Source organism: Geotrypetes seraphini, chromosome 2 (genome assembly GCF_902459505.1).
Source record: "Geotrypetes seraphini chromosome 2, aGeoSer1.1, whole genome shotgun sequence".
NCBI classification, from domain to species: Eukaryota; Metazoa; Chordata; class Amphibia; order Gymnophiona; family Dermophiidae; genus Geotrypetes; species Geotrypetes seraphini.
In genome coordinates this window covers 66,449,952-66,476,694 of record NC_047085.1, presented here as the reverse complement: position 1 = coordinate 66,476,694, position 26,743 = coordinate 66,449,952, and the positions used below count along the sequence as shown (strand labels likewise).

Genomic DNA, 26,743 nt, shown 5'->3' with positions numbered 1-26,743 from the left:
CGGGGTTGCAGGGGGTGCTTCCTCAAAGCGCAACACCGAGGAGATCTACTGAATCAGATCCGAGAGCTTGTCCCTCTGAAAAAGGCACACTTCAAATGCCTCTTCGCTGGTAGACGGAATAAAACAAGTTCCCGGTACCAGCGGCCATCCCCTCGAGAGGATCCTGGAGGTGTCTCCCAAGGGTCCAGGTCCTCATGCATTAGTTAAAACTCTCTTCAGACAACAAGTCCTCATCTGAGAGAGGAGAGGGGACGTGAAAAGAATTAAAGGGTCAAAATATCAGGGGGCACAGAGGAAACAAATCCCCAAGACCCCCGGCAGCCAGAAAATGCGCTTTACATAAAAAAGAAAATGAGGGGGAACCCCCCCCAGTGGCCCCATGGACTCCCTGCCCTAGCAGGGGTCCCAGCTGTAACCTGTCCCTGCTATGTCAAAACAGGGAGAAGTCACCTGAGGCTAAATACAAGATGGAGGGGCTATCTGAGGAAAATCAGCAAAAAAAAGCACCAAAAATAACCCCTCCAGGTCCTGTAGCAGCTGAGAAGACTGACCTGTCCCAGCTGGTAAAGCAGGCAAAAGCTGGCATCAGCTGGGAGAAAAATCCAGCGACAGGAAATCACCAGTTGCACCGGTGGCGGCTAAGGAAATCCCTCCTTGGGTGGCAAGAAAACACCGGGCTTCCCTGTAAAGCTCTGCCAGCTTGTGAGGCACTAGCGGTGGCGAGCCCTGGACACTGGCACCTGCTGCCAAGGTTCTTCCACCGTACCGGCTCGAACAGCTGTTTTCAGGCTGGCTGCGAGTGCCTCGCATATGGACCAAATTATGCACCTCTCTTCCTGAGAAGTGCTCAAATGCTCCATAAGCGACCTAGCTGAAAGAAAAGTGCCAGTCAGTTGAAAAATACAGTAATTTATAGCATATTTAAAGGGAAAGCAACCTTTCAGACTGGCACTACCTCAGGGTTTTTTTTCCCCACAGAACAGACTCTACTGGCTCTCTAAACAATATACCTTACCACCAGGGGGTAAGACCTACTGTTGAGGCACCTCCAGAAAAATGTTGGGGAGGTAGAAGAAAGAGGGGGAGGGACCCTGCTCGAGACCCGCTGGGTTTGACCCCCCCCCCCCGAGGTCAGATGGACCCCCAAACAGGGTCCACCCAAGCTCAGTCCGGCAACAAAAAAGGACAAAAATTTCTAAACAAATTCCAACAGCCCTACCAAGGGCTCACCACATCTGCTGGAGATTGAGAGAAGACCGAGGTAATAAGGGAGGGAGCCAGATACGTACAGTTCCAAAGTTTTGTCTCAGTCTCCACCTGCTGGTCATGATGAGATATATACCTGTTTGTAAGATTAACCTATGCTGGGCTGGAGAGTTGCTAAAGAACAGGCAATTTTCCTGGTGGCAGAGGTCCTCTCCTACTTCCAGCTATCATGAGAGGAACTGTGACAGGCTGCAGCACATCTTCCCAGCGTCTGGTCTGAGTAGGGTTGTCACAGCCCATGGGGCAGTTGGAGGAGGGGGGTGTCTGAAATTGTGTTTTCTGAAGTTATATTTTGTTGTATCCTTGTTCCCCCACCACAGAAATCCTAAAATTGCTGGGTTTTTAAGGTCCTCCGTTGAAGTTACAGCTGTTTTTCAGCGGTAAATCTTGGTACTGGCCATCTTGGATTTTTTTCCTCATTTGAAAACTTAATTCTCAAACTTCTTCAAAATACCTTGTTTTTTTTATCCTGATGGTGGAGTCCTCATGCTCTAATGACATGAAATCATATGACATTTGTGCCAGTTGGGCATCCAAAGAGCACCCTTACACCACATGTTCTGCTGCGCATGCTGGAAAGGCATGAACCTCGGGTTCAGCCTTTGACCATCTTATTAATGCTGTCAAATGTCTGTTGGGACAGAAAGGTGATGATAACACCATCTTGGAGTCCCATGATGTGGTGCCAGTGCCTAGTAAAGATTCTGATGGCCCCAAGGCAAAAAGGTGGTCTAACCTCTCTCTTGAAGGGGGTTCTCAGTCCTCTGTGCCTTTTACACCCGACTTTGTGAACTTGCATATAATCCTTATTGCTAGAATCTCAAAAGTTAAAACCTAACTAAACAAAGGTAAACACTGTCCTGCTGCAGTTTGATATTTCTGCTGCATTCAATGCAGTCTATCACTCTTACTACTATTACTATCACTCTTACTACTTACTACCAGAAACCGTAACCTCTTTACCTACCCAAATATCATAGGCTGTAGATATCGCACCTTCTTTGATAGAACATTCAAATTCCAAGCAGGTAGACTGCAAACTTGGACAGGCTACTTCACTTATGCCGCCAGAGAATCATATAGTATCTTTAGGAAAGAACTAAAAACCACATTGTTTAAGAAATTTATAACCTAACCAGACTTCTCTCCTAAAATCGGAGCCTCCTCCCATCCCAAGGAGTCCGTCTACCCTCTTCTGCCAAAATTTCTATCTTTAATTGTTACCAATTTTTCCCACTGGTGCCCGTCCTTCATTCAAATGTACCAAGTTAACAACTTACTTCTCATCAACATCTTATGTTATCTTTTTCACCTTCACAGCCTTGCACCTTTGTAACTCAAAGCGCAATCTCCTTTCTCTTCTCCTACTTATGCTCTGAATATCGTCGACTTATAATGCTACTCATTGTGAAACCATGTAATACACAGCCCTGTAACTCTCCTGTTACTATCACTTGATGTTCAATGCTATACTCTGTAATTCGCTGTCTGTACAGTTTCTCTTCATTGTAAACCGCCTAGAAGTCGCAAGATTGTTGGCGGTATCTAATATAATAAAATGATAGGCCGCGCATGCGCACTAAAAAAAACGTGTTCCCTGGTCCGTCGGGAAAATACGAGTGCGCATGCGCGCCTACAACGTCACCACAGCCTGCTCTCCGTCTCCACCTCGCGCAGCTGCAGGCCCCACACTCGCAACTCACACATCCGCTGCAGCCTAGCAACTCCGACCACAACCTTCCACCCTCAACCGCCTATGCCGGCTCAGGCTGGCTGGTTGAGGAGTCGGAATGCAGACCCGGAAGAGCGAAGGAAGCCTCACACTGAGCAACTGTATTTACACTGTGCAACGAGCCTCTGCCATGGTCCCGAGTTCCTCTCAGCCTACCCTTCTCGCGGTCTGGCCGGCTACCTTAGTCCTTTGCCGCCGCCACCACCTTCCCTTCCCTACCCGCGGTCGACAAAACTCTTGCCTCCAGCAGCCGCCGCAGCACTGTAAACACGCTGCTTCGCGGCCTCTACTGCCTTCATTTGCTCTTCCGTTTCTCTGATGACGTCATCAGGGACATGGAAGAGCAAATCGGGGCAGTAGAGGCCGCGAAGCAACGTGTTTACAGTGCTGCGGCGGCTGCTGGAGGCAAGAGGTTTGTCGACCGCGGGAAAGGAAGGGGGTGGCGGCGGTGGCAAGGGACTAGGGGAGCTGGCCAGACCGCGAGAAGAGAAAATCGCGTGGGCCACGAAGAGACAGGGAGGAACTGGGAAGAAGGAAGAGGGAAAGGGGCCTGCTTTGGGGTAAGGGTGTGCTTGGAGGCACACAGCTTTGCTTGGGGGGGAGACAGAAGGGGGGCCACGGAGAGACAGGGAGGAACTGGAGCTGGAGAGGGAAAGGGGCCTGCTTTGGGGAAGGGCTGTGCTTGGAGGCAGACAGCTTTGCTTGGGGGGGAGACAGAAGGGGGACCACAGAGAGACAGGGAGGAACTGGAGCGGGAGAGGGAAAGGGGCCTGCTTTGGGGGAGGGGTGTGCTTGGAGGCAGACAGCTTTGCTTGGGGGGGAGACAGAAGGGGGGGGGGCCACGGAGACACAGTCAGGGAGGAACTGGAGGGCCAGAGGGAAAGGGGTCTGCTTTAGGGGAGGGGTGTGCTGGGAGGTAGATAGCTTTGCTTGGGGGGGAGAAAAAATGGGGGGCCACGGAGAGACAGTCAGGGAGGAATTGGAGGGGTAGAGGGAAAGGGGTCTGCTTTGGGGGGGAGGGGTGTGCTGGGAGGCAGACAGCTTTGCTTGGGAGGGGAGACAGAAGGGGGACCACGGAGACACTGTCAGGGAGGAATTGGCAGGGTAGAGGGAAAGGGAGCTGCTTCGGGGGGGGGAGGGGTGTGCTGGGAGGCAGATCATTTTGCTTAGGGGGGAAGACAGAAGGGGGGCTACGGAGAGACAGGGAGGAACTGGAGGGGGAGAGGGAAAGGGGGCTGCTTTCTAGCACCCGTTAATGTAACGGGCTTAAAGACTAGTATAAGAATAAAGTTATTATTATTATTATTATTATTAAAACTGAGTGAATTAGGTCTACATGGATTGGTACTCTGAATTCTCAGGAAACAGAACATATGAGGTAAGAAAAGGAACAGCCATTCAAACCATGCCTCCAAAAATCTGAAAATTATCTTTTGTTTGCTCTTGATTTCTCTTCCTATGTAGTTTCACCACTCCTGCTACTTACGAGTACATCTCTCTATCCTGATCCTCTCTTCTCAGCCTCCTGCTCTTTTAACCCCACAGTTCCTCTCCTTATCCTCATCTTTTTTTTTTTTTCTCTTCAGCCCATCCCTTACCCACTTATCTTTGTATCATAGCCGTACCACTCCTGATCAAATCAAGGAGTGAGCAAAAACAGCAGGGGAAACCCCTGAGTTCCACAGTTCAAGTAGGCTGGTTGAGAAGTTCCCCGCAGGATCTACCTGTCAGCTGCAAACTGAAATCTGCTCCTCTCACGCATGCTAGAGCTGAACACGAACACAAAATCCCACAAAAAAAATGCATGAACAACAAAAAAGATGGCCAAGCAGATCAAAGTTGCTCCTACAGGCTCGCCTGCAGAAGAAATAATGACTGGGGGCAGCAAAGAGCAAGGAGAAGTTGGAGGTGTTGAAAACAGTATTGGGTCATTCCATGTCAACTGTTCCAAGTTGTTCCCATCTTACCATCTTCAATTTTAATGAAACTTGGCATGTAAGTACCCTAACTTATGGCACTAAGCTATGCAAAGTTTCAACCTTGAAAACATGAAATTCACTTAGTAAGAGGTGCCCAAGTAGAGGCCCTAAACTTTTTGTGCGTGTTGTACGAAACAAACGGGCAACTTCAAGGACCTCCTGTACACAGAGTATTGCTAACATCAGCCTGAAATTTAATCTACATGTACAACTTTTTGTACTTAATCAGCTTTTAGAGTTTCAAAACTCTAGGTTAAGTGCTCTTCTGATGCCTCAATGTCAAAGTTGGCCAAAAACTCAATTTGCTAATTTTTGGCTTCATCTTTGGGGTGCCATAGATTTGTAACAAATTTAAGTGGCGACTTCTTACTTGGTATACCTGCTCAACTATTGATTACTATTCATCTACGAAAATTTCAAAGTCTGCTTTCGTTTATTTGCAAAGATATCGCAAGTCAAACAGAGCAGCAAAAATTTAACAACAAATTTTACCCATTTTTAAAGCTTTGTATTTCAGTTTTGACACCAGCAATCACTTTGGTTCAAAAAGCATTGGATAGAACAACTTTTTCTCTGCAAGAGATGAGGACTCAGAAGCAGCCATCCAGTGAGGGAGGGGCAGGAGCGCGGAAAGCTCCTGCCGACAGTGCTGGATCGCCGGAATTTTTTTTAAAAAAAGGTACCAGGGGACGGGGGGTTTATATTGGCTCCATAAGACGCACCTACATTTCCACCCTCTTTTTTGGGGATAAAAAGTGCGTTTTATGGAGCAAAAAATATGGCATTTTCATGATATGAAAAATGTACAAAAAGGCAAAGGAGAATGGGTCTGGCAATGTCTTTTAGCCAATGTAAAGTTTGAACAAAGACTTTTTCATCCAATGTAAAGTTTAATCAAGTGAAGACTCAATATGGAACTGTGTTTTGGCAGACATCCGCCTTCAGCGGCATCAAAAATTCAGTTTGAAATCTCTCACTGTTTACTGTTGCAGGATGTTTCTTTGTGAAACACAGTGAGATTTTCAAACTGAATTTGTGACTCCTGATGCAGGTGAGTGTCCGCCGAAACACGGTTCCATGTCGAGTCTTGATTTTATTAAACTTTACATTGGATGAAAAAATCTTTGTTCAAACTTTACAGACACTGTAGACCCCCTACTCCTTTGCTTTTTTGTTGATTTTTACATGGAGGCAATCCTTTACACACTGATGAAAAATTATAAAGCTTACACCGTTTTACTCATTCCTAGTCTATGAAACTGGAATATTCAGCTCCAACTATTTAAAAAGACAATATATTGCTACAGTTGCAAAGAGAAGACTAATATGTTCAACTTACTGTTAAGTTGTCTCTCAGTAACTGCATTATTAACGTGCTGTCCTTGTATGACTCCTCACTTAATGTATCAAGTTCTGCAATAGCTTCATCAAAAGCCTGAAATAAAAAGTAAGATTACTACATATTACTTAACCCTCCCTTCTAATCTTCAAGAAATACTAAACACATCATACACATTCACATACTTACATTCTTTGCAAGATTGCAGGCCTTTTCTGGGCTGTTGAGTATTTCATAATAAAACACTGAGAAGTTCAGGGCCAGACCCAGTCTGATGGGGTGTGTTGGCTGCATCTCTTTTTTGCTGATGTCAAATGCATCTTGGTATGCATTCTGCGACTGCTCCACTATATCTATAATTTAAAAAGATGTAATTAAATTTAGTTTTGCATTACTCTAAAGTCTTTTGACATTAATAGCAGTAGTGTCAAACCTTGATTTGCAAGTAACACAGTTTGCGAGTGTTTTCCAAGACGAGCAAAACACTCCTGCAAACCTTAACTCACAAAACAAGTGTTGACTTGCTAAACGAGCTCTCAGCTATGGTGGCCCAGGGGTGGGTACCTGCCTGTGGGTGCCGTAGCCCGTTTAGCGGGGTGGCTTCCTTCTCACAGGGTCCCTGTGCAGCTGCCCTCCCGCTTCGGCTGATGCCTCTGCCGTCTGCCAGCGCCTCCTGGCTCCTGAGTCAAGCCGGCCGCCATCCTGCAGAAGCATGCACAAGACCTCTCAACTCCCGAATCAAGTCGCCCGCCACCCCGACAACATGCATACCACGTACAAGCACGCATGACATGGCGCGTGTGCTGTCGAGCAGTGGCCGGCTTGACTTGGGAGTTGAGAGGTCCTATGCATGCTTCTGCAGAATGGCGGCCGGTTTGAATCGGGAGCTGCTGGTGGACGGCAGAGGCATCGGCCGAAGCAGGAGGGCAGCCGCACGGGGACCCCGAGAGAAGGAAGCCACCCGGCTGAAGGGGTTGCAGCACCCACAGGCAGGTACCCACCCCGGGACCACCATAGCAAACTTTGGTTGTAGAACAAATCTTCTGAGTTTGCATTATGGCCTATGGGGAACTTTGCTTTGATATATGAGTGCTTTGGCTTACGAGTATGCTTCTGGAACAAATTATGCTCGTAAACTAAGGTACCACTAATAAAGGCAAATTAAATAGTATAAAACATTTTTTGCTACTTTTACAGTGGAAAAGTTCTTTACACCATGTACTTACATAGGGGTACTTTTGTTAAGCTGCTTTAGACACTACTACACACCTAACAGTAAAAAAATGTTTCAATGTGCCATATGCTAAAGCATCACATGTTTTAGAATGTTTGTACAGTAACCACTTAGTGAAGCTATGTTACTTACCTGTAGAAGGTGTTTTCCAAGGACAGCAGGTATACATTCTCACATGTGGGTGATGTCATCCACGGAACCCAGTATTGATACTACCAAGTGCACTGTTACTTAAAATTTTTAAGGCAGTGCGCATGGAAGTGCTTTCCTGACTGCTTGTGGGACCTGCAGTTCAGTAACAAAGCTAAGAAGCGAACTAGGGGTGGTGGGCAGTTTGTGAAGATATGCCTGCTGTCCTCAGAGAACACCTGCTACAGTTAACTGTTTTCTCTGAGGACAAGCAGGCATATTCTCACATGTGAGCCTCCCAAGCTTCCAAGATCCCATCTCTGAAAGAGGTTTTAACATTAAACAAAAATAATCCTGGCTAGACCCTACAGCAGTGGTTCTTAACCTTGTTGGAGGTACTGAACCCCACCAGTTTCATATGCGTGTTCACCGAACCCTTCTTTATTGGAAAAATAAAATGATTTTTACAAATTCAAAACATAGGTATACAGTGAGGGAAAAAATAATATCAATTTTGAAAACAAAAAAGTTCTCCTATATTTCGAATAATAATAACATAATAATGAAATTTACTGCAAATCAGTGTGACTTCTGCTGTTGCCTCTCAGAGACCAGTTCAGAAATGCGCGGCTTTACCTTGGCAAGTGCCACTCATGTCATTTTCGCAACAAAGTCTGTTCCTTTTCTTCGTTTTTTTATGTCCAGCATCCTCGAAAAGGATTGCTCGCAAAGATATGTTGTAACAAACGGTATGAAAATTTCCAGAGCTTTCTTAGCAATAACAGGGTACGTTACCAATTGTTGACACCAAAACGTTGAGAGCATTGTTTTCTGAAGAGTTGCTGTTGAACCTGGCTCTGCTGAATTTCAATGATTTCATCGAGGTATTCATCATTGACATCTGTTGTCTCAACACTAAACATGAACGGCTGTCTCACCCATGCTGGATATGACTCTCTTGTAGGGAAGTATCCGTCAAGAGACTTTGCAAGCTCATCTAAGTGCGTGGCAATAGTTTGCTTCAGTTCCGCGGGTACAGAAATGTCTCCGATTCCAGATACATCTTCAATCTTACTTACACAGTTGTCTAGCAGGGGAAAGTTTGCGAAGTTATCGTTTTCTGTTCGTCGTTTCCATAATGGTAGCTTTTTTTGAAAAGCTTTCAGGTTTTCTTTCGCTTCGATGATGTTGACTCCACCACCCTGCATATTGAGATGATTGAGAGCTGCAAAGATATCAGCCATGTACGCTAAAATGAGAATGAACTCAGAATTTTTGAAGCAATCTGCATGACAATGTTGTTGCTCTTGCAAAAACAGAGCTAATTCCACACGCATGGCAAAAACACGATTCAGCACCTGTCCCCGGGATAACCACCGAACGTTAGAATGGTACAGAAGTACCTCGAATTCAGATCCCATTTCTTTACACAGCTCCTTGAAGATGCGGTGCTTCAGAGCATTATTTCGAACATAGTTCACACATTCCACAACAATTTTTAAAACTTCTGCCAGTTTTGGAGGCAAGGTTTTTGTTGCCAACGCATGCCTGTGCAGAATGCAATGCGTAATAATGATGTGTGGTGCATCGGCATTCACTAGCGCACCAAAACCGGACTTTCTTCCGAGCATGGCTGGAGCTCCGTCCGAACAAACTGCAGAAACCATATCCCAAGAAAGATTGTTGTCTTTGAAGTCATCCACAAGTTTCTTCACATCAGTTGTTGTAAGAGGCTTACAAAATAAAAAATCTTCCTTTATCACGTCGTCTTTCACATAGCGCACGAATACTGCAAGCTGGCTTAGATTGGAAATGTCTGTGGTTTTGTCGAGTTGAAGGCTGAATTTTGCCGGGCTTGAAATCAGATCTGCAACTACTTGAGCCAAGATGTCTTTGCTCATGTCCTCTATTCTGTTGCTGACGATGTCATTTGAAAGAGGAATTTCAGATAACTGAACTTCAGCCGCTTTTCCCAGCACGATATTCGCCATCTTCAACACAGCTGGTTTTATGAGTGTTTCACCAAAGGTGTGTGGTTTGCCCTGCTTTGCGATCAGGTAAGAAACTTCGTACGATGCTGTGAGGATCGGTTTGTTGATGGGTACAAAGCCGAGAACAGGCAGAGTAGCCTTTTCATCGAATCTTGCTCTCTTCACCTTGAATTCAGCGAGCGTTGTGTTCTTGTATTTTCCATCTCCATGCAGCTTAAGGAAGTGTTCCCTTAGTTTTGCCGGAGCTAGACTAGAATTACTCAACTTGGCATTGCAAATCATGCAATTAGGACGCTGACTCCCATCACGTTCCGTTATACATGTGAATCTGACCACTTTCGTCCGACCACTTTCGTATTTTGCTCGACATAGTTAGTAAGGGATTAAAATATTAAGATAGGTATCACACGACGTACCATCACAACAGTTACAATTCGACTACTGTGCACATCAAATCCCCTGCAGCACAGATAGGCCAAGCGATGTTGCGTGATCACCTGCAGCCAATTATGGACAAGCGGGGCGTATCATCACGAATCATAAGCGCTTCGGTCACGTTCAATCATCTATCAGTTAAATCACAAATTTTGATCAGGAATTGATTGATGTATATAAGGCGTTAGTTAAAGATTGATAGATCAAGAAACCGAGTACACGATCAGTCTTGATCAAAATCACTGAATAACTGATAGATGATTGAACGTGACCGAAGCGCTATACGAGTCGGAGGTGTGTTTTGACCTCCGCCGAACCCACGAGACTGACTCACCGAACCCCTGGGGTTCGGTCGAACCCAGGTTAAGAACCACTGCCCTACAGGGTTGGAAGGAAAGTTGGCACTCAGGAAGTAAACACATTTTACAGAACTGTTTGCCCAGTCTCCTCTGGAGTTTTGCTCTAAAACAGTAATGAGAGGTAAAAGGTATGGATTAAGGACCAAGTAGCCACTTTGCAGATGTCCTCAATGGATGTAGAGCAGAAGCGAACTACTGAGGCAGCCACAGCTCTTACATTTTGGGCTGTCATACAGCCTTGTAGCATCAGCCCAGCCCAAGTATGCATGAAAAAGATATAATTCGCCAGTCAAGTAGAAATGGTTCTCTTGTTAACAGGAATTCTAAGTCTGTTAGGGTCAGACCACAAAGAGTTGGGAAGAGTTTCTAAAAAGCTTAGTTTGGCCCAAGTAGTATGCCAAAGCATGTTTGCAGTCTAAGGTGTGAAGACCTGCTTTACCTGGTGGGAATGTAGTTTTGGGAAGAAAACATGCATAACTGCGGACTGGCTGAGATGGAATTCTGAGGTTAACTTTAGGTAGGAATTTAGGATGAGTTTGAAGGACTACTCTGTCATGATAGAATCTTGTATACCATGCAACTTCTTATATTCCACAATTTTCAACAGGGAATCATTGTGGTTTACAGCAAGATGAGTTACATTAGTGATATAGGTGTTAGAGATAAACGAGTTTAACATTGTTAGGTTAGTTTTAGGGTGGCAGTCTGTAGGATGAAGAGGACAAGGATGAGTAGATTCTATGCGGGGGGTGGGGGGTGGGAGTGGACATGCGACAGGTTCAAGAGAACATAATATACACCAGGCAGAGAATCTGGTCCATTTGAAATAATAACATTGCTGAGTAGAAGTTTCCTGGATGCTTCAATGACAATACAGACTGCAACAAAGAGGGTGAAGGAAGTTACCTGCTCAGTGAAAAAAAACCATGCGAGTGTTAACAAGTGAGTGTTTGGATGAAGGAGAAAATGTGAGACAATTCAAGAAAACATGGGGCAGGCATGTAGGATATTTTAGGGAGAGGAAGAGATAGTGGATGATGTGTATGGGCCATCTAATCTTTAGCCGACGTCTTTTTCCCCCCCCCCCCAGTAAGTGCCGTTATTCTATGTAGTAAAGCACAGTTATTTACCGTAACACGTGTTATCCAGGGACAGCAGGCAGATATTCTCAACGTGTGGGTGACGTCACCGACGGAGCCCCCTAGCGGACGTTTTCGCAAGCAGACTTGCTTGAAGACCTTCAAGCTTGCGATTGGCCCTCCCGCCCGACCTAGGGCATGTGTCTCCTCAGCGTGGCCTCAGTTCAGATAGCTAGCAAAGAAGCCAACCACGGGGAGGTGGGTGGGTTGCTAGAATATATGCCTGCTGTCCCTGGATAACACCTGTTATGGTAAGTAACTGTGCTTTATCCCAGGACAAGCAGGCAGCATATTCTCAACATGTGGGAGACCTCCAAGCTAACCAAAATGGGATGGAGGGAGAGTTGACAATTTAGGAGAATAGATTTTGCAAAATGGACTGGCCAAAATGGCCATCATGCCTGGAGAAGTATCCAGACAGTAGTGCGAGGTAAACGTATGAACCGAGGACCAAGTGGCAACCTTACAGATTTCCTCAAGCGGAGTTGAGCGGAGGAAAGCAACAGATGCCACCATCGCTCTGACCTTGTGGCCCGTGACTCAAAACGGCAGGGAGAGACCAGCTTGAGCATAACAGAAAGAGATACAAGCGGCCAACCAGTTAGAAATGGTCCGCTTAGAAACAGAGCGACCCAAGCAATTTGGATCGAAAGAGAGGAACAGCTGGGGAGCAGAACGATGAGGAGCAGTGCGTTACAACTAGAAGGCCGAGCATGCTTACAATCAAGAGAATGCAGAGCCACTTCTCCAGGGTGAGAATGGGGCTTCGGAAAAAACACAGGAAGAACAATGGATTGGGTTGATGTGAAACTCAGAGACAACCTTAGGCAAGAACTTAGGATGGGTACACAGAAACTCTTTACCATGATGGAAGACAGTGAAAGGTGGGTCTGCTACCAAGGATTGAAGCTCACTGATCCGATGGGCAGAAATGAGAGCAATCAGAAACACAACCTTTCAGGTAAGATACTTCAAGTGAGTCCGCGCTAGCAGCTCGAACGGGGATTTCATCAAGCGAGCAAGGACCACGTTAAGATCCCAAACCACAGGAGGAGGTTTAAGGGGTGGATGAACGTGGAAAAGGCCCTTCATGAAGCGGGAAACCACAGGATGAACAGAGATAGGCTTCCTGTCAATCGGCTGATGAAAAGCAGCAATGGCACTAAGGTGGACTCAAACCGAAGAGGACTTGAGTCCAGCGCCAGACAAATGTAACAGATAATCCAGGACAGCAAATAAGGAGGCAGACAGTGGCTCCTGCTGCCGAGTAGCACACCAGGAAGAAAAGCGGGTCCACTTCTGATGGTAACATTGGCGAGTGGACTCCTTCCGAGATGCCTCCAGAATGTCCAGCACAGGCTGGGAGAACTGGAACGAGGGCATTAAGTCTCAAGGAACCAAGCTGTCAAGTGCAGAGACTGTAGGTTGGGATGAAGTAGAGAACCTCAACTCTGCGTAAGCAGAGTAGGAAAAACAGGCAGAAGAAGAGGCTCCCTGAAACTGAGTTGCAATAGAAGGGAGAACCATGGCTGTCAGGGCCACCAAGGAGCTATTAAAATCATGGTGGCATGCTTGGACTTGAGCCTGACGAGAGTCTTCAGAATCAGAGGGTATGGAGGGAACGCATACATAAACAGGTTCGTCCAATCTGGCAGAAAAGCATTCGCCTCTAGCCTGAGAGGGGTGTAAACCCTGGAGCAGAAGCGGGGCAACTTGTGATTGAGAGGGGACGTGAACAGATCAACATTCGGAGTCCCCCAATGAACAAACACCCGATACAGGGTCAAGGAATGGATGGACCACTCGTGAGGCTGCAGAAGACGACTCAACTTGTCCGCCAGACAATTGTGCTGGCCCTGAATGTAGACTGCTAGAATAAATATGTTGCGGCAGATGGCCCAATCCCAGAGCCACATGGCCTTCTGGCACAGGGACAGGGACCCCGTGCCCCCCTGTTTGTTGATATAATACATGGCTACATGGCGACCTGGTTGTCCGTGCGGACCAGCACCACTCAGTCGCGAAGCAGGTGATAAAAAGCTTTCAGGGCGAGGAAAATCGCTTGAAGCTCCAGCAGATTGATGTGACAAAGGTGGTCGGCACTGGACCAAAGACCCTAAGTGCAAAGACCGTCCAGATGAGCCCCCCAAGCATAGGCTGACGAGTCTGTCGTCAGGACCTTCTGCGGAGGAGCATGAAACAGAAAACCTCTGGAAAGATTGGAAGAGAGCATCCATCAACGGAGAGACTATTTCAACAAAGAAATCACGACAATGAGTCGAGAGACAGGGTCCCGATCCTGGTTCCATTGGGACGCTAGAGTCCATTGAGGAATACAGAGGTGAAGTCTGGCAAAAGGAATCACGTGAACCGTGGTGGCCATGTGCCCTAGGAGGACCATCAGGAGCCGTGCCGGGGCCAAAGACAGATGGGCCACCCTCTGGCATAAACGAACAAGGGCCTCTTGACAAGAAGGAGTGGAGACGAACCGTGTCCAGGACCACTCCTATGAATTCCAGACACTGGGACGGACAGAGGTGGGACTTGGGGAAGTTCACCTTGAAGCCGAGACTCTGAAGGAGCAAGATGGTCCGATTCGTCGCTCGCAGAACTTTCTGGCGCGAGGACGCTTTGATTAACCAGCCATCGAGGTAGGGAAACATCTGCAGGCCACAGAGATGCAGGGCCGCAGCTACCACAACTAGACACTTCGTGAAAACCCTCGGAGAGGCCACCAGGCCGAAGGGAAGAACACGGTATTGGAGGTGGAGATCCCCCACCCGGAACCTCAGATACCAGCGAGAGACCGGGTATATCAGAATGTGCGTGTATGCCTCCTTGAGGTCCAGTGAGCACAGCCAGTCTCCCTCGTCCAAGAGGGGATACAAGGTAGGAAGGGTGAGCATTCTGAACCGTTCCCTGACCAGAAACTTGTTCAGAGCACAGAGGTCCAGGATCGGACACAGATCCTCCATTTTCTTGGGTACCAGAAAGTACCGGGAATAAAATCCGGTATTCCACTGGTCTGGAGGAACCTCCTCGACCGCCCGAAGGTGAAGAAGGGTCTGAGCTTCCTGCAGAAGGAGAGGCAGCTGAGACTGGGCAGAAGGAAACTCTCTTGGAGGAAGGTCCGGGGGCACGTGACTGAAATGAAGGGAGTACTCCTCCTGGATGATGGAAAGTACCCAACTGTCGGAGGTAAGACTTTCCCACTGGGTATAGAAATGATGGAGACGACCCCCTATGGGGAGGGGGAAAGGCTCCAGGAGGAAGGGAACCCGAAGGCTCAGACTGGAATTGTCAAAAAGACAGCCCAGGCTTTGCCGGAGCCTGGGCTTTAGCTTGTCGCTGCTGCTGTTGCTGCCGCTTCGAAGGAGGTCGAGAGAATGCAGGAGTAGATTTCTGCGGATACCTCTGGGGAGGAATTTTGTATTGCCAAGCCGGAGGGGTCTTCGGCTTAAGTCTCACCAGAGAAGCGAAGGACCGTTCGTGTTCCAAGAGGCGCTTGGTGGCTGCCTCTATGGAATCATCAAATAGCTCATTACCCATGCAAGGGAGATTGGCAAGATGATCATGGAGATTTGGATCCATGTCCACAATCCTGAGCCAAGCAAGGTGACGCATGGCGATGCAAACGCTGTGACCCTCGAGGACAACTCGAAAGCATCATAGGCCGCCTGAAACATATAGAGGCGGAGCTGGGAGAGTGTCTCCTCGAGGAGACGAAATTCCTGATGCCGAGAATCCAGCACCTCCTCCCGGAATGAGCGGAGGGTGTCCACACAGATCCTGAGGTAGGACTTGAAGATAAAATTATAGTTGAGGACACGGTTCGCCATCATTGAGTTTTGATAAAGACGGCGACCAAATTTGTCCATCGTATGGCACCCCCTGCCCGGAGGGACAGCAGTGTAAACCTTCGAGGGGTTGGACTTCTTCAAGAAAGATTCAACTATCAAGGATTGGTGAGAAAGCCGAGAACTCTCAAACCCCTTAACCGGGATCACCCGGTAACGGGACTCCAACTTGGAGGGAATGGCCTTGACCGCATAGGGGGGTCTCCAGGTTCCGGAGAAATGATTGCCAGAGAACCTGGTGCAATGGCAAGCACAGTGTCTCACGGGGCTGATGATCAACACCCATTTCCACCAGGAATTCCTGGATATAACGGGACTCAGACTGGAGGTCCAGGTTCAAGGCCCTACCCATGTCAGAGATGAAATGAGTAAAGGAGGAGTTTCAAGAAGAAGACCCCGAGCGAGATCTGGGGGCAGCCGAGAAAGAGGAAGAAATTTTCCTTGAATAGTAAGTAAGCCGGGGCCTTGGAGTCCCGCAAATGGGAGATCAAAGAGGCTCGACTAAAGTGTCTGGGGGGCGTCGAGGAACGACCCCATGCAAGGTGGACCAGGGAGGACCCCGGAGTCCGAGGAATCAGCTGGCGGAGCCTCAGAGAAGATGGGGCAAAGGAAAATTCCTCCACTGGTGTCGAAGAAGACCCCTTAGAGGCTGGCATATGCCTCGATGGGGAATGCAAACTAGAGTCCAACTCAAGGACAAGGGTGTGCCTGGAAGGCTTTGCGGTCAGAGACCTGTCCTGAAGGGGCGGAGAAGACCGGGGCTTTTTAGGAGTGGCAAGCCTTGATATAGTAGCGGGCCCCTGTTCTGGATCCTCGAAAAGTCACAGGTGACTCGGGGGATGAAGAATCGCTCGAGGGAACCCGATGAGTCTTGCGGGCACGGCCCCGAGACATGAGAGAAGGATGCTCAGGCTGGTCAGACCAAGGCTGGGTCGAGACCGAGGTCAGAGGTGTCGAGGTCAGGACCAGTTGGCTCATCACCGAGGAAAGCTGCGTGGTAAGTATAGCCTTAAGCATGTCCTCGAACATAGGCACCGAGACCAAAGGCTGTTGGATCGTAGGTGCAGCAGTGTGCTCCTTCGGGGGCGACCTCGAGGAAGAGTATTCCCTACGTGAGGAAGCACGCTTAAAATGATGTCTATTTCTCCCTTCCCTCTCCCATGCCACCACCGCTACCACCACCATGCTGCCACCACCGCCGGGAAAAGGCTGCACTGGCCATCGGAAACAGGCCGGCGCCGAATTCGCCCTCCTTTTCCCACGGGCCTACCAACTCTGGCTGCCCAACGTGCTGGGCCGCCCTCCTCCCTCCCTCCCCAAACCGCGGTGACTGTGCACAGAGAGAGCCAAGAGAGGGAGGGAAGAGCCGCACGAGAGCAGCACCATTAGCAGCAGCAGCCGCCCTGCCCCGCCGTCTCCTCCTTCTACCCTGCTTGCAAAAATGTCCGCTAGGGGGCTCCGGTGACGTCACCCACATGTTGAGAATATGCTGCCTGCTTGTCCTGGGATAACACTGGATACGGATGTGATTGCAAGGTTCCTGGGTCAAGTTGGAGAAAGAATGAGAACCAAGACTGGTGTGGCCAGCGAGGTGCTAGGAGGATCATGGTGCCCCATTCCTGGTGATGTTTCAGTAAAGTCCACCCTATGAGAAGTATTGAAAACGTGTAGAGGAATCTATTCCCCAGTCGATTAGAAAGGCATATGACTCCTTGTGATTGGTGGTATACAGTATAGTCTGGATCAGAAGAGTGGAATTGTGGTTGTAGGGGAAAGCTAAGAGATCTATTTCTGGAGTTCCCATTTTGGACAAAATCTGATGCAAGGTGGTTATCTGAGAGACCACTTGTAAGACTAAAGTCTGCTGAGTCAGATAAACTCCTCTGGTAAGAATGCAGTGAGCAGTTGCCCTTGAAGTCCAAATTTAGATTGTTTCCATGCAAAGAGGGTGATACCTCTCTGCACACAAAAACACGTCTCCCGGTTTAACAACAAGTTTACTCGTCCATCTACTACTCTTCCTATTCCTAACCAACAGAAAAACAGCAGGGTACCATACATCCTCAATCCCAACCTTAACAGAATCCTACAGGCATCTTCAACCATCCAGAAAACTCTACTCTACCAGAAACCTGATAGACTGCTCCTCATTCAACCATTATCAACATACCTACCAGCTGGGGAAAAAGACCACCCCCAAAACCAAGATCTTCAGTCCACAATTCTCACCCTCAAACTAAAAATTTCCTCCACCCAAAATGCACCCTCTCTCCCCACACAAACTATACCTCATTAGCCTATGCATATATGAACATCAGATCAATAAGCACAAAAGCAGACCTTATAAAGGACTGGATAGTTAAAAAACAGTTAAGTTTGCTTATTCCTAGCCGAAACCTGGCTAACCTCTGACTCAGATCCCAGCATCACAGAACTCTGCCCGAAGGGTTACAAAATAGAATTGGTCTGCAGAGAAAAAAAACGAGGAGGAGATCTAGCCATCATACTCAAAAACAACATCAACATAAAGACCCTAGACCAGAGGTGTCCAATGTCAGAACTCGAGGGCCGCAATCCAGTTGGGTTTTCAGGATTTCCCCAATGAATATGCATGAGATCTATTTGCATGCACTGCTTTCATTGTATGCTAATAGATCTCATGCATATTCATTGGGGAAATCCTGAAAACCCGACTGGATTGCGGCCCTCGAGGACCGACATTGGACACCCCTGTCCTAGACAAACACTCCACTCCCCATCTAGATCTCCTAGCCTGCCAATTATCCGATGATACACTCATAGGAACTCTAACCTGCATTCTTTGTTACATGCCAGGAAAATGGAATGCTAACAAACAAGCTCTCGAAGAATTCATTTACCAGAACTCCCTAACATCACCTCATAACCTACTCCTTGGAGACATAAACCTCCACCTAGAAGACCACACCTCCAAACAAGTAGAAAATATACTCTCATACCTCAAAGCACTGAACTACCAGATCCTCAACCCCAACCCACACACGAAAAAGGCCACTAACTAGATGTCGCTGCATACATGTCCCAACACCCTCACAATCCCGGAATCCACATCTCAAATGGGGCCTGGCACCCCTCCCCCCTCTGGTCAGATCACTACAAATACACCTTTAACATCAATTGGGCTCAACGCAATAACAAGCAACCCCCTCTCAAAACCTCCTACAAAACACACCAAAAAATCGAACCCTCCACATTCTGGGACAAAACAGAACCCACAATCACCAATATAGCCCCCAACGAATTCATATCACAATGGCGTACTGTAAGCGAAACCATCCTGAATGAGCTAGCTCCTGAAAAATCAAAATTAAGAATCTGCAGACCGTCAGACAAATGGTTCGACAGTGAACTTCTCCAATTAAAAAAGCTCTGCAGACAACTAGAAAGAGAATGGAAAAAAAAGAGCCTAGAACACACAAAAACAGCATGGAGAACTCAAATCAACCAATACAAGAACAAACTCAAGGAAAAACGGAAAGCCTATTACTCCAAAATGATAGGCACAGAAACCCTAGACACAAAAAAGCTATTCAATCTAGTAAAGAATCTCACCGACACCAAACCTCACCTAGCTACACAAGGAAACCACCCACCGACAGCTATCCAACTAGCAGACCATTTCAAAAATAAGATCACCAAGATCAGAACTGCATTCAACAATACTCACACCCACCTCGACAAGATAACAATAAACCCTTCAACAGGAGAAGCCATCGCCGCAGACAGAAGCTGGACAAACTTCCCCGTATTACATATGAACCGACTCTACAAAAAATACAGCCAAGCTTCTTGCGACCTAAATAACTGCCCCACCTATCTGTTATCAAACGCCTCCACCACATTCAGAGCCAACCTCATGCTATGGATTCAAACCACATTAACAGAAGATCAATTCCCTCAAGACCTTGGAGAGATCATAATCACTCCAATCATGAAAGATCACAAAGGCCCAATAGATAACTCCCCCAACTACAGACCTATTGTTTCAATACCAATATACGTTAAAATAATAGAAGGTCTAGTTGCACAATACCTCACCAACTACCTGGAAGACCATAACCTACTTCACCCCTCACAATCAGGATTTCGAACCAACCACAGCACAGAAACACTACTAGACACAGCTCGACAGCAAATTAGAAAAGGCAAAAAGATGATGCTAATCCAACTTGACCTCTCCGCAGCATTTGACCTGGTCGACCACTCCATACTGCTACAGATACTTGACGCCACTGGGATCTCAGGCAAGGTCTACAATTGGTTCCAAGGATTCCTCAAATCAAGAATCTACAGGATAAAGTCCAATGAAATCAAATCAGAACCATGGTCCAACCCATGCGGAGTTCCACAAGGATCACCTCTATCACCTACGCTCTTTATTTCCTCCCTTGGAGCCACTTTAGATAATTTAAATGTTACATCCTTCAGCTACGCAGACAACATCACCATACTCCTCCCCTTCGACCCATCAGAGCCCCCCACAACAGCAAAGCTGGAAACAACCCTAGATGCAGTGGAAAAATGGATGGTAGACCACAAACTGAAACTAAACTCAGATAAAACAAAATTCCTTCTGCTCGAAAAGGCCAAAACTCCCACCATTACAGAACTGAAAATTATAAACACCAAATACTCAATACAGCCCGAACTCAAACTCCTAGGAGTAACGATAGACAGATGCTGCACAATGCAGTCCCAAATCAATAAAACATCCCAGAAAGCTTTTTTAATTATGAGAAATCTACGTAAAATAAGAAAATTCTTCGACTCAGCACAATTCAGACTAATTGTCCAATCCCTAGTCTTAGGTCTACTGGACTATTGCAATTCCCTCTATCTACCTTGTCCTGCCAACATGATAAAACAACTTCAGACTATACAAAACACTGCCCTCAGACTGATCTACTCCCTGAGAAAATATGATCATATTAAAACTGCCTTCCTAGACTCTCACTGGCTACCTATGCAAGCACGAATTAAATTCAAATTCTACTGTCTATTATTCAAAGCATTAAACGGCTCCGCCACCCCCCCCCTAATCTAACAACTGCCTAAACCAGATCCTCACCTCAAGACAAAGAAGATCTCCGAACCTGTTTGCCTTCCCTCCACTCAAGGGTACTCAGTGCAAAAAGATGTTTGATAACCTTCTGGTGACGCAAGCAGCAAAACTTAACCACTCCATCTCCAACCTGTTGACGGCAACGGGCGACTTCAAAACTTTTCGAAAAGAAATCAAAACCCTACTTTTCAAAAAATTTATCCAGATATCTTAACCCAAACCTTCCCCCTCCTCCTAGTTAAATTCTCCCCCAAAACCTCCACTTAAATAATCTCTTCCTCCCCAAAACACCAACCAAGTATTCAGATCCCTGAAATGTAACGTAATCTTATTTGTACTCTAACTGTAATTTATTTGTTATATCACACAGTAACGTACAGTCAATTTAATATCCAAGTTGCAAGTTCTTCCAGAATCAATCCAGCTATCTCTCCTCTCTTGTAACCAAAAAACCCCTCAAAAAAACCACTGTTGTAACTTCACTGGAAATGTCCAGTTGGCTCTTTTGTAATCCGCCTTGAACTGCAAGGTATAGGCGGAATAGAAGTCCCTAATGTAATGTAATGTAATATCCTGTTCCCCCTTGTTTGTTCAGACAGAGCATGGCAACTTGATTGTTGGCTTGATGAGGACTACTTGCTGGAGGAGTTGGTCTTTGAACATCATAAGTGTACTGCATATAGCTAGGAGCTCAAGATTTATTTATATGGAGAGCTCTTCTCATGAGGTGACCAGACTTTGAGTATGGAGGCAGTCCAGATGAATGCCCCAGCCCAACATTGAAGCATCTGTGGTGAGGAGTTTTTCATAGTGAGGGGGCTGAAAGGGAAGACCTTGAGTAAGGCTGTAAGGAACCATCCACCACTGGAGGGAACAACAGATGTCTGAGGCAATCTGGATTGGAGCAGAGATTTTGTAGCCCGAGACCATTGGGTCAATAGGGTCCACTGTGGAGTCCTGAGGTGGAGAAGTGCAAATGGACTGATATGTACTTTGGAGACCATGTGGTCTAGAAGGTGTAGTATTTGGTGTGCAGTTATATGTGATAGGGTGGAGACTGTCTGATGAATCAGATTGCTGACTCTCTGCTGCAGTTAAAAAAAAAAAAAAAAGGCTCAACCTTGAGTAGTAGAAGAGAGTTCCTATGAACTCCGTTGTCCGAGATGGGTGGAGATGTGATTTTTGATGGTTGAAGGCAGCTCCGGGAGATAGATGATATGCTGAGCTAGTAGCTATGATGGAGTCTTGATCAACTTGTCTAAAAAGGGAAAAACATGAATGAAGGGCTGCCTCCACCATCACTAAACATTTTATGAAAACATGAGGCGCTGAAGCCAGATTGAAGGGTAGGACTTTATACTGGAAGTGTTGAGAACCAATGCAAAACCAAAGATACTTTCTATGAGTGGGTAGGAGGGCAAGCTTCCTAAAAGAGGCAGAAGAGCTCCCAGAGACCATGCAAAACTTCTCCTTCAACAAGTATTTGTTGAGGCCCTAAGGTCAAGAATTGATCCAAGGATGAGTAATATAAAAATTAAGTTTTAATCATTTTGACTATTTTGTACTTCACCTTTATGTCTGAGGGAAGAAGTAAAACATTTAACATACAGATGGACAGTAGAAGGGATGTGTTAATAAAAATAAGAAAAACAGCTAACAAGGATAAACAGGGATGACTTTTTAGGTATATTAGTGATAGGAAGAAGTGCAAAAGTGGCATTGAGACTCAAAGGTGAAGGGGAGAAATATGTAGAAGCTGAATTCCTTAACAAATATTTCTGCTCTGTGTTCACAACTGAAGCACCAGGAGCAGGACCGCAGAAGACAAATGCAAATAGTGAGAGGTGTGGCTGGCTGATTGATTTTCAGAGGACTGTGTTCATGAGGAGCTAGCTAAACTGAAGGTGGACAAAGCAATGGGGCCAGATGGTGTACATCCAAGGGTACTGAAGGAACTTAGGGAAGTTCTGGCAGCTTCGCTGGCTAACCTTTTCAATGCTTCTCTAGAATTGGGAGTGGTACTTGAGGACTGGAAAAGGGCAGATATGGTCCCTCTCCACAAAGTGGAAGTAAGGAAGAAGTAGGAACTACAGGCCAGTAATTCTGACTTCTGTGGTAAGTAAATTAATGGAAATGCTTTTAAAACAGAGAACAGTGAAGTTTCTGGAATCCAGTGAATTACAGGACCCGAGGCAATATGCGATTCATTAGAGACAGGTCTTGTCAGACAAACCTGATCAATTTATTTGACTGGGTGACCAGAGAATTGGATAGAGGGAGTGCGCTAGATGTGGTGTATTTAGATTTTAGCAAAGCCTTTGACAGTGTTCCACACAGGTGTCTTAATAAATAAACTGTGTGCCCTTGGGGTGGGCCACAAAGTGACAGACTGGGTCAGGAGCTGTTTGAGTGGAAGGCGACAGAAGGTATGGTCGATGGAGATCTCTCTGAGGAAAGGGATGTTACCATTGCTATTGTTCAAAGTTGTGATATTATTGACGTCTCCAGGAAATCTGCCACTCAACAATGTTACCAACAAAAGTGGACTCTGTTTTCTTCCTGGTGTCTCCGTCATCATGATCCAACTTCCTTGTCAGTGCAATTAGTGTTGAACTATCTACTCCATCTGTTTCACTCTGGTCTCAAGTCTACCTCTATCAGAGTCCATCTTAGCGCTATTACAGCTTTTCACGTGCCAGTCGATTCATGAAAGGTCTTTTCAATGTTAAACCACCTCTCAAACCTCCTCCTGTAGTCTGGGACCTTAATGTAGTTCTTTCCAGGCTGATGAAGCCACCATTTGAACCAATGGCCACATCTCATCTCAAGTTTCTCACCTGGAAAGTTATTTTTCTGATCTCGCTCACTTCTGCCAGAAGAATCAGTGAGTTATAGGCGTTGGTGGCAGATCCACCCTACAAGGTGGTTCTACGCACACATCCTAAGTTTCTACCGAAAGTTCTTACGGAGTTTCATCTCAGTCAATCGATTGTTCTTCCAGTCCCCCCCCTCCCCCAGCCTCATTCTCATCCTGGAGAAACAGTGCTTCATACTCTGGACTGTAAACGTTCATTGGCCTTTTATATCAACAGAACAAAGCCACATAGAACATCTCCCCAGCTGTGCCTCTCATTTGATCCAAACAAGCTGGGGCATCCTGTTTCCAAAAGAACTCTTTCCAAATGGTTAGCTGCCGATATTTCATTCTGCTACACATAGAACAGACTGCCTCTAGAGTCGAGTTGGTTTCCTTAGATCCACTCCTATTGTGGAAATCTGTATAGCTGCCACCTGGTCCTCAGCTCATACATTCACTTCACATTACTGTCTGGAAACTTTTTCCCAAAGGGATGGACATTTCAGCCAGTCAGTATTACAAAATTTATTTTCTTAAAGGCCAACTCTCCCTCCATACCATTCTAATTAGCTTGGAGGTCACCCATGTGTGAGAATATGCTGCCTGCTTGTCCGGGATAAAGCACAGTTACTTACTATAACAGGTGTTATCCAGGGACAGCAGGCAGATATTCTCACAACCCTCCCACCTCCCCTGGTTGGCTTCTTAGCTGGTTTTCAAAAAGGGATTGGATGACTTCCTGAAGAAGGGGATTGAAGGGTACACAGAGGGTAACTATACAGGATGGTAAATGAATAGGGAATGTTTAGGTGAAGGATCACTTGCAGGTCATGGGCCTGGGGGCCCACTGTGGGAGCGGACTGCTGGGCACGTTGGACCCCTGGGTCTGACCCGGCAGAGGCAATGCTTATGTTCTTATCTTAATTGAAGGGACCGTGCACCTACGTTGGGCAAGAAGGCACTCGCGCATATGCGGTGCAGGCTGATTGCAAACTTTCTAAACTTAAAATTGCGATTCACTTTTCAAATGTCCATACCAGGGCTCCGTCGGTGATGTCACCCATGTGTGAGAATATCTGCCTGCTGTCCCTGGATAACACCTGTTACGGTAAGTAACTGTGCTTTTCTACTGGCCATACTTCTCCCTATGCAACCTAGCATCCTTCTAGGTTTTTCTGTCACCTTTTCAACCTGTTTGGCTACCTTAAGATCATCACATACAATCACACCCAAGTCGTGCACATAAGTTCTTCACTCCTAAACTGTACCGTTCCCTCTGGTTCTTGCAGCCCACATGCATGAACTTGCATTTCTTAGCATTAATTTTAATTTTAGCTGCCAAATTTCAGACCATTCTTAAAGCTTTGGCAGGTCTTTCTTCATGTTATTCACACCATCCAGCGTGTCTACTCTATTGAAGATTTTGGTATCATTCACAAGAGGCAAATCTTACCCGACAACCCTTCAGCAATATCATTTATAAAAATGTTAAAAAGAACAGGCCCAATAACATAACCTTGAGGCACACCACTGGTAGCATCCCTTTCCTCAGAGCATTCTCCATTGATCACTACCCTCTGTTGACTTCCACTCAACCAATTCCTGACCCAGCCCGTCACTTTGGGACCCATCCCAAGGGCACTCATTATACATCTGTGTGGAACACTGTCAAAGGTTTTGCTAAAATCTAAATACACCACATCTAGTGCACATCCTCTATCCATTTCTCTGGTCACCTAGTCAAAGAAATTGATCAGATTTGTCTGACAAAATCTACCTCTAGTGAATCCATTTTGCATGCAGTCCTGTAATCCACAGGATTCCAGAAACTTGACCATTCTCTGTTTTAAAATAGTTTTCCATTAATTTGCTTACCACAGAAGTCACTTACAAGCCTGTAAATTCCCTACGTCTTCTTTCCACTTTTGTGGAGAGGGACCACATCCGCCCTTCTCCAGTCCTCCGGTACCACTCCCGACTCTAGAGACTCATTGAAAAGAGATTGTGATCCAGCATATTTGCTCTCTATACATACAACTAGAGAATGACACTGACAAAATTCATCACTGTTCCCGTCCCCTATGTCATTCTTTAAGGAGAGAGGGAAGAATCAGACAACAAATGGGCAGTCACTAGGCCATGCCCCATAAACGGGTTTGTAAAACCTATGTATAGGCCGCGGCCTATATATGGGGAAATACAGTATTCTCGCTCCGCAGCCTTAAGTCTGGAAATGTATCCACAAACTCTGCATCACTGTGTACTATGTCCCACAAGATTCTAACCTCCAAGTTTGCCTCTTAAGGGGGCATTAAGGAATGAGTCTTTGAACTTTTGGCTCTTGAGAGTGGATTTGACAACCATGGAATAGTTAAGCTACTGCTGCCTCTCAAATCCCTGATCCTCCTGAACTTCGTATGTAGTCATCCAAATTAATTGGCGATGTGGGCCCCTCAGACAATTTTTAACTGTACATCCTTTTGGATTCTGTAAACAGGTACTGTCAATCCCTTGGAATGGGGTCAGTCAAGGAATTGGAGAATATCTAACGTTTCTGCTCTAGGTGCCTCAGTTTCTAACTTTACTGGGATGGCATTTGCCACCTCCTTGTGTGTTTATACATACGTATCATTAGAATTTTTCATCAGAATCCAAGGAGCATACTGACTCGGACTTATAGTAGCAGTCAATTGATGAAGTCTGATTTTTTGCCTCTTTCACTACAGACAGAAAATAGTAAGGCTTCCTTTCCTATGGTGTCAAGACACTAAATTCCTATTGCCCCAGGTGAAGCTTCCACATCTGATGCACTGGAAACAGACACTGATGCAGCCAACCTTAACATCAAGTCATCATTCAGAAAGGGATTGCCCCTTTGTCCTTTATGTTGAATCTGCAGCATCATGTTGAGCAAAAAAAAAAAAAAGAGTTCCATCTGTTCCTTGAAATTCTGCATGAGCTACTCCTCAAAGCTTCCATTAACAAAGAAAGGGGTATCAAAGTAAGAGTGGACACCGAATCACTAGAGGAATACTGGAACCAGAGTCTTAGGCTCATAGAGGCTCATGCATCCATTCCAATGGCTTGGAGGACAAGCTATCCTTAAGTGGAGGGCACTCTGAGGACACTAATGACTTTAGTGCTGCTGCTGCTGCTACTAGGCATACACAGCGCTGTACACCAAAAATATATACCATATATTACCTGTACGGTTTCCATAGTAACAAGCATAAAATGTTAAATAAACATGCATAGTTTGGTTGTTAAAAAAACTCCACAAACTCCTCTTAAAAATGGCTTACAATCTAGTTATACCAATAAAATT

The 26,743-nt window shown here is 46.2% G+C and overlaps 1 protein-coding gene across 3 annotated transcripts in view; it reads right to left on the bottom strand.

The window, feature by feature from the left end:
• Positions 1 to 26,743, bottom strand: part of YWHAZ (tyrosine 3-monooxygenase/tryptophan 5-monooxygenase activation protein zeta) — a 104,896-nt gene that overhangs the window by 14,350 nt on the left and 63,803 nt on the right. For all 3 annotated transcript variants that reach the window (XM_033934369.1, XM_033934371.1, XM_033934372.1), the window contains exons 4-5: positions 6,506 to 6,669; positions 6,317 to 6,412 (exon numbers count right to left, since the gene is read on the bottom strand). In XM_033934369.1, the coding sequence (XP_033790260.1) occupies positions 6,317 to 6,412; positions 6,506 to 6,669 (260 nt within the window). The remainder of the gene's footprint in view (positions 1 to 6,316; positions 6,413 to 6,505; positions 6,670 to 26,743) is intronic.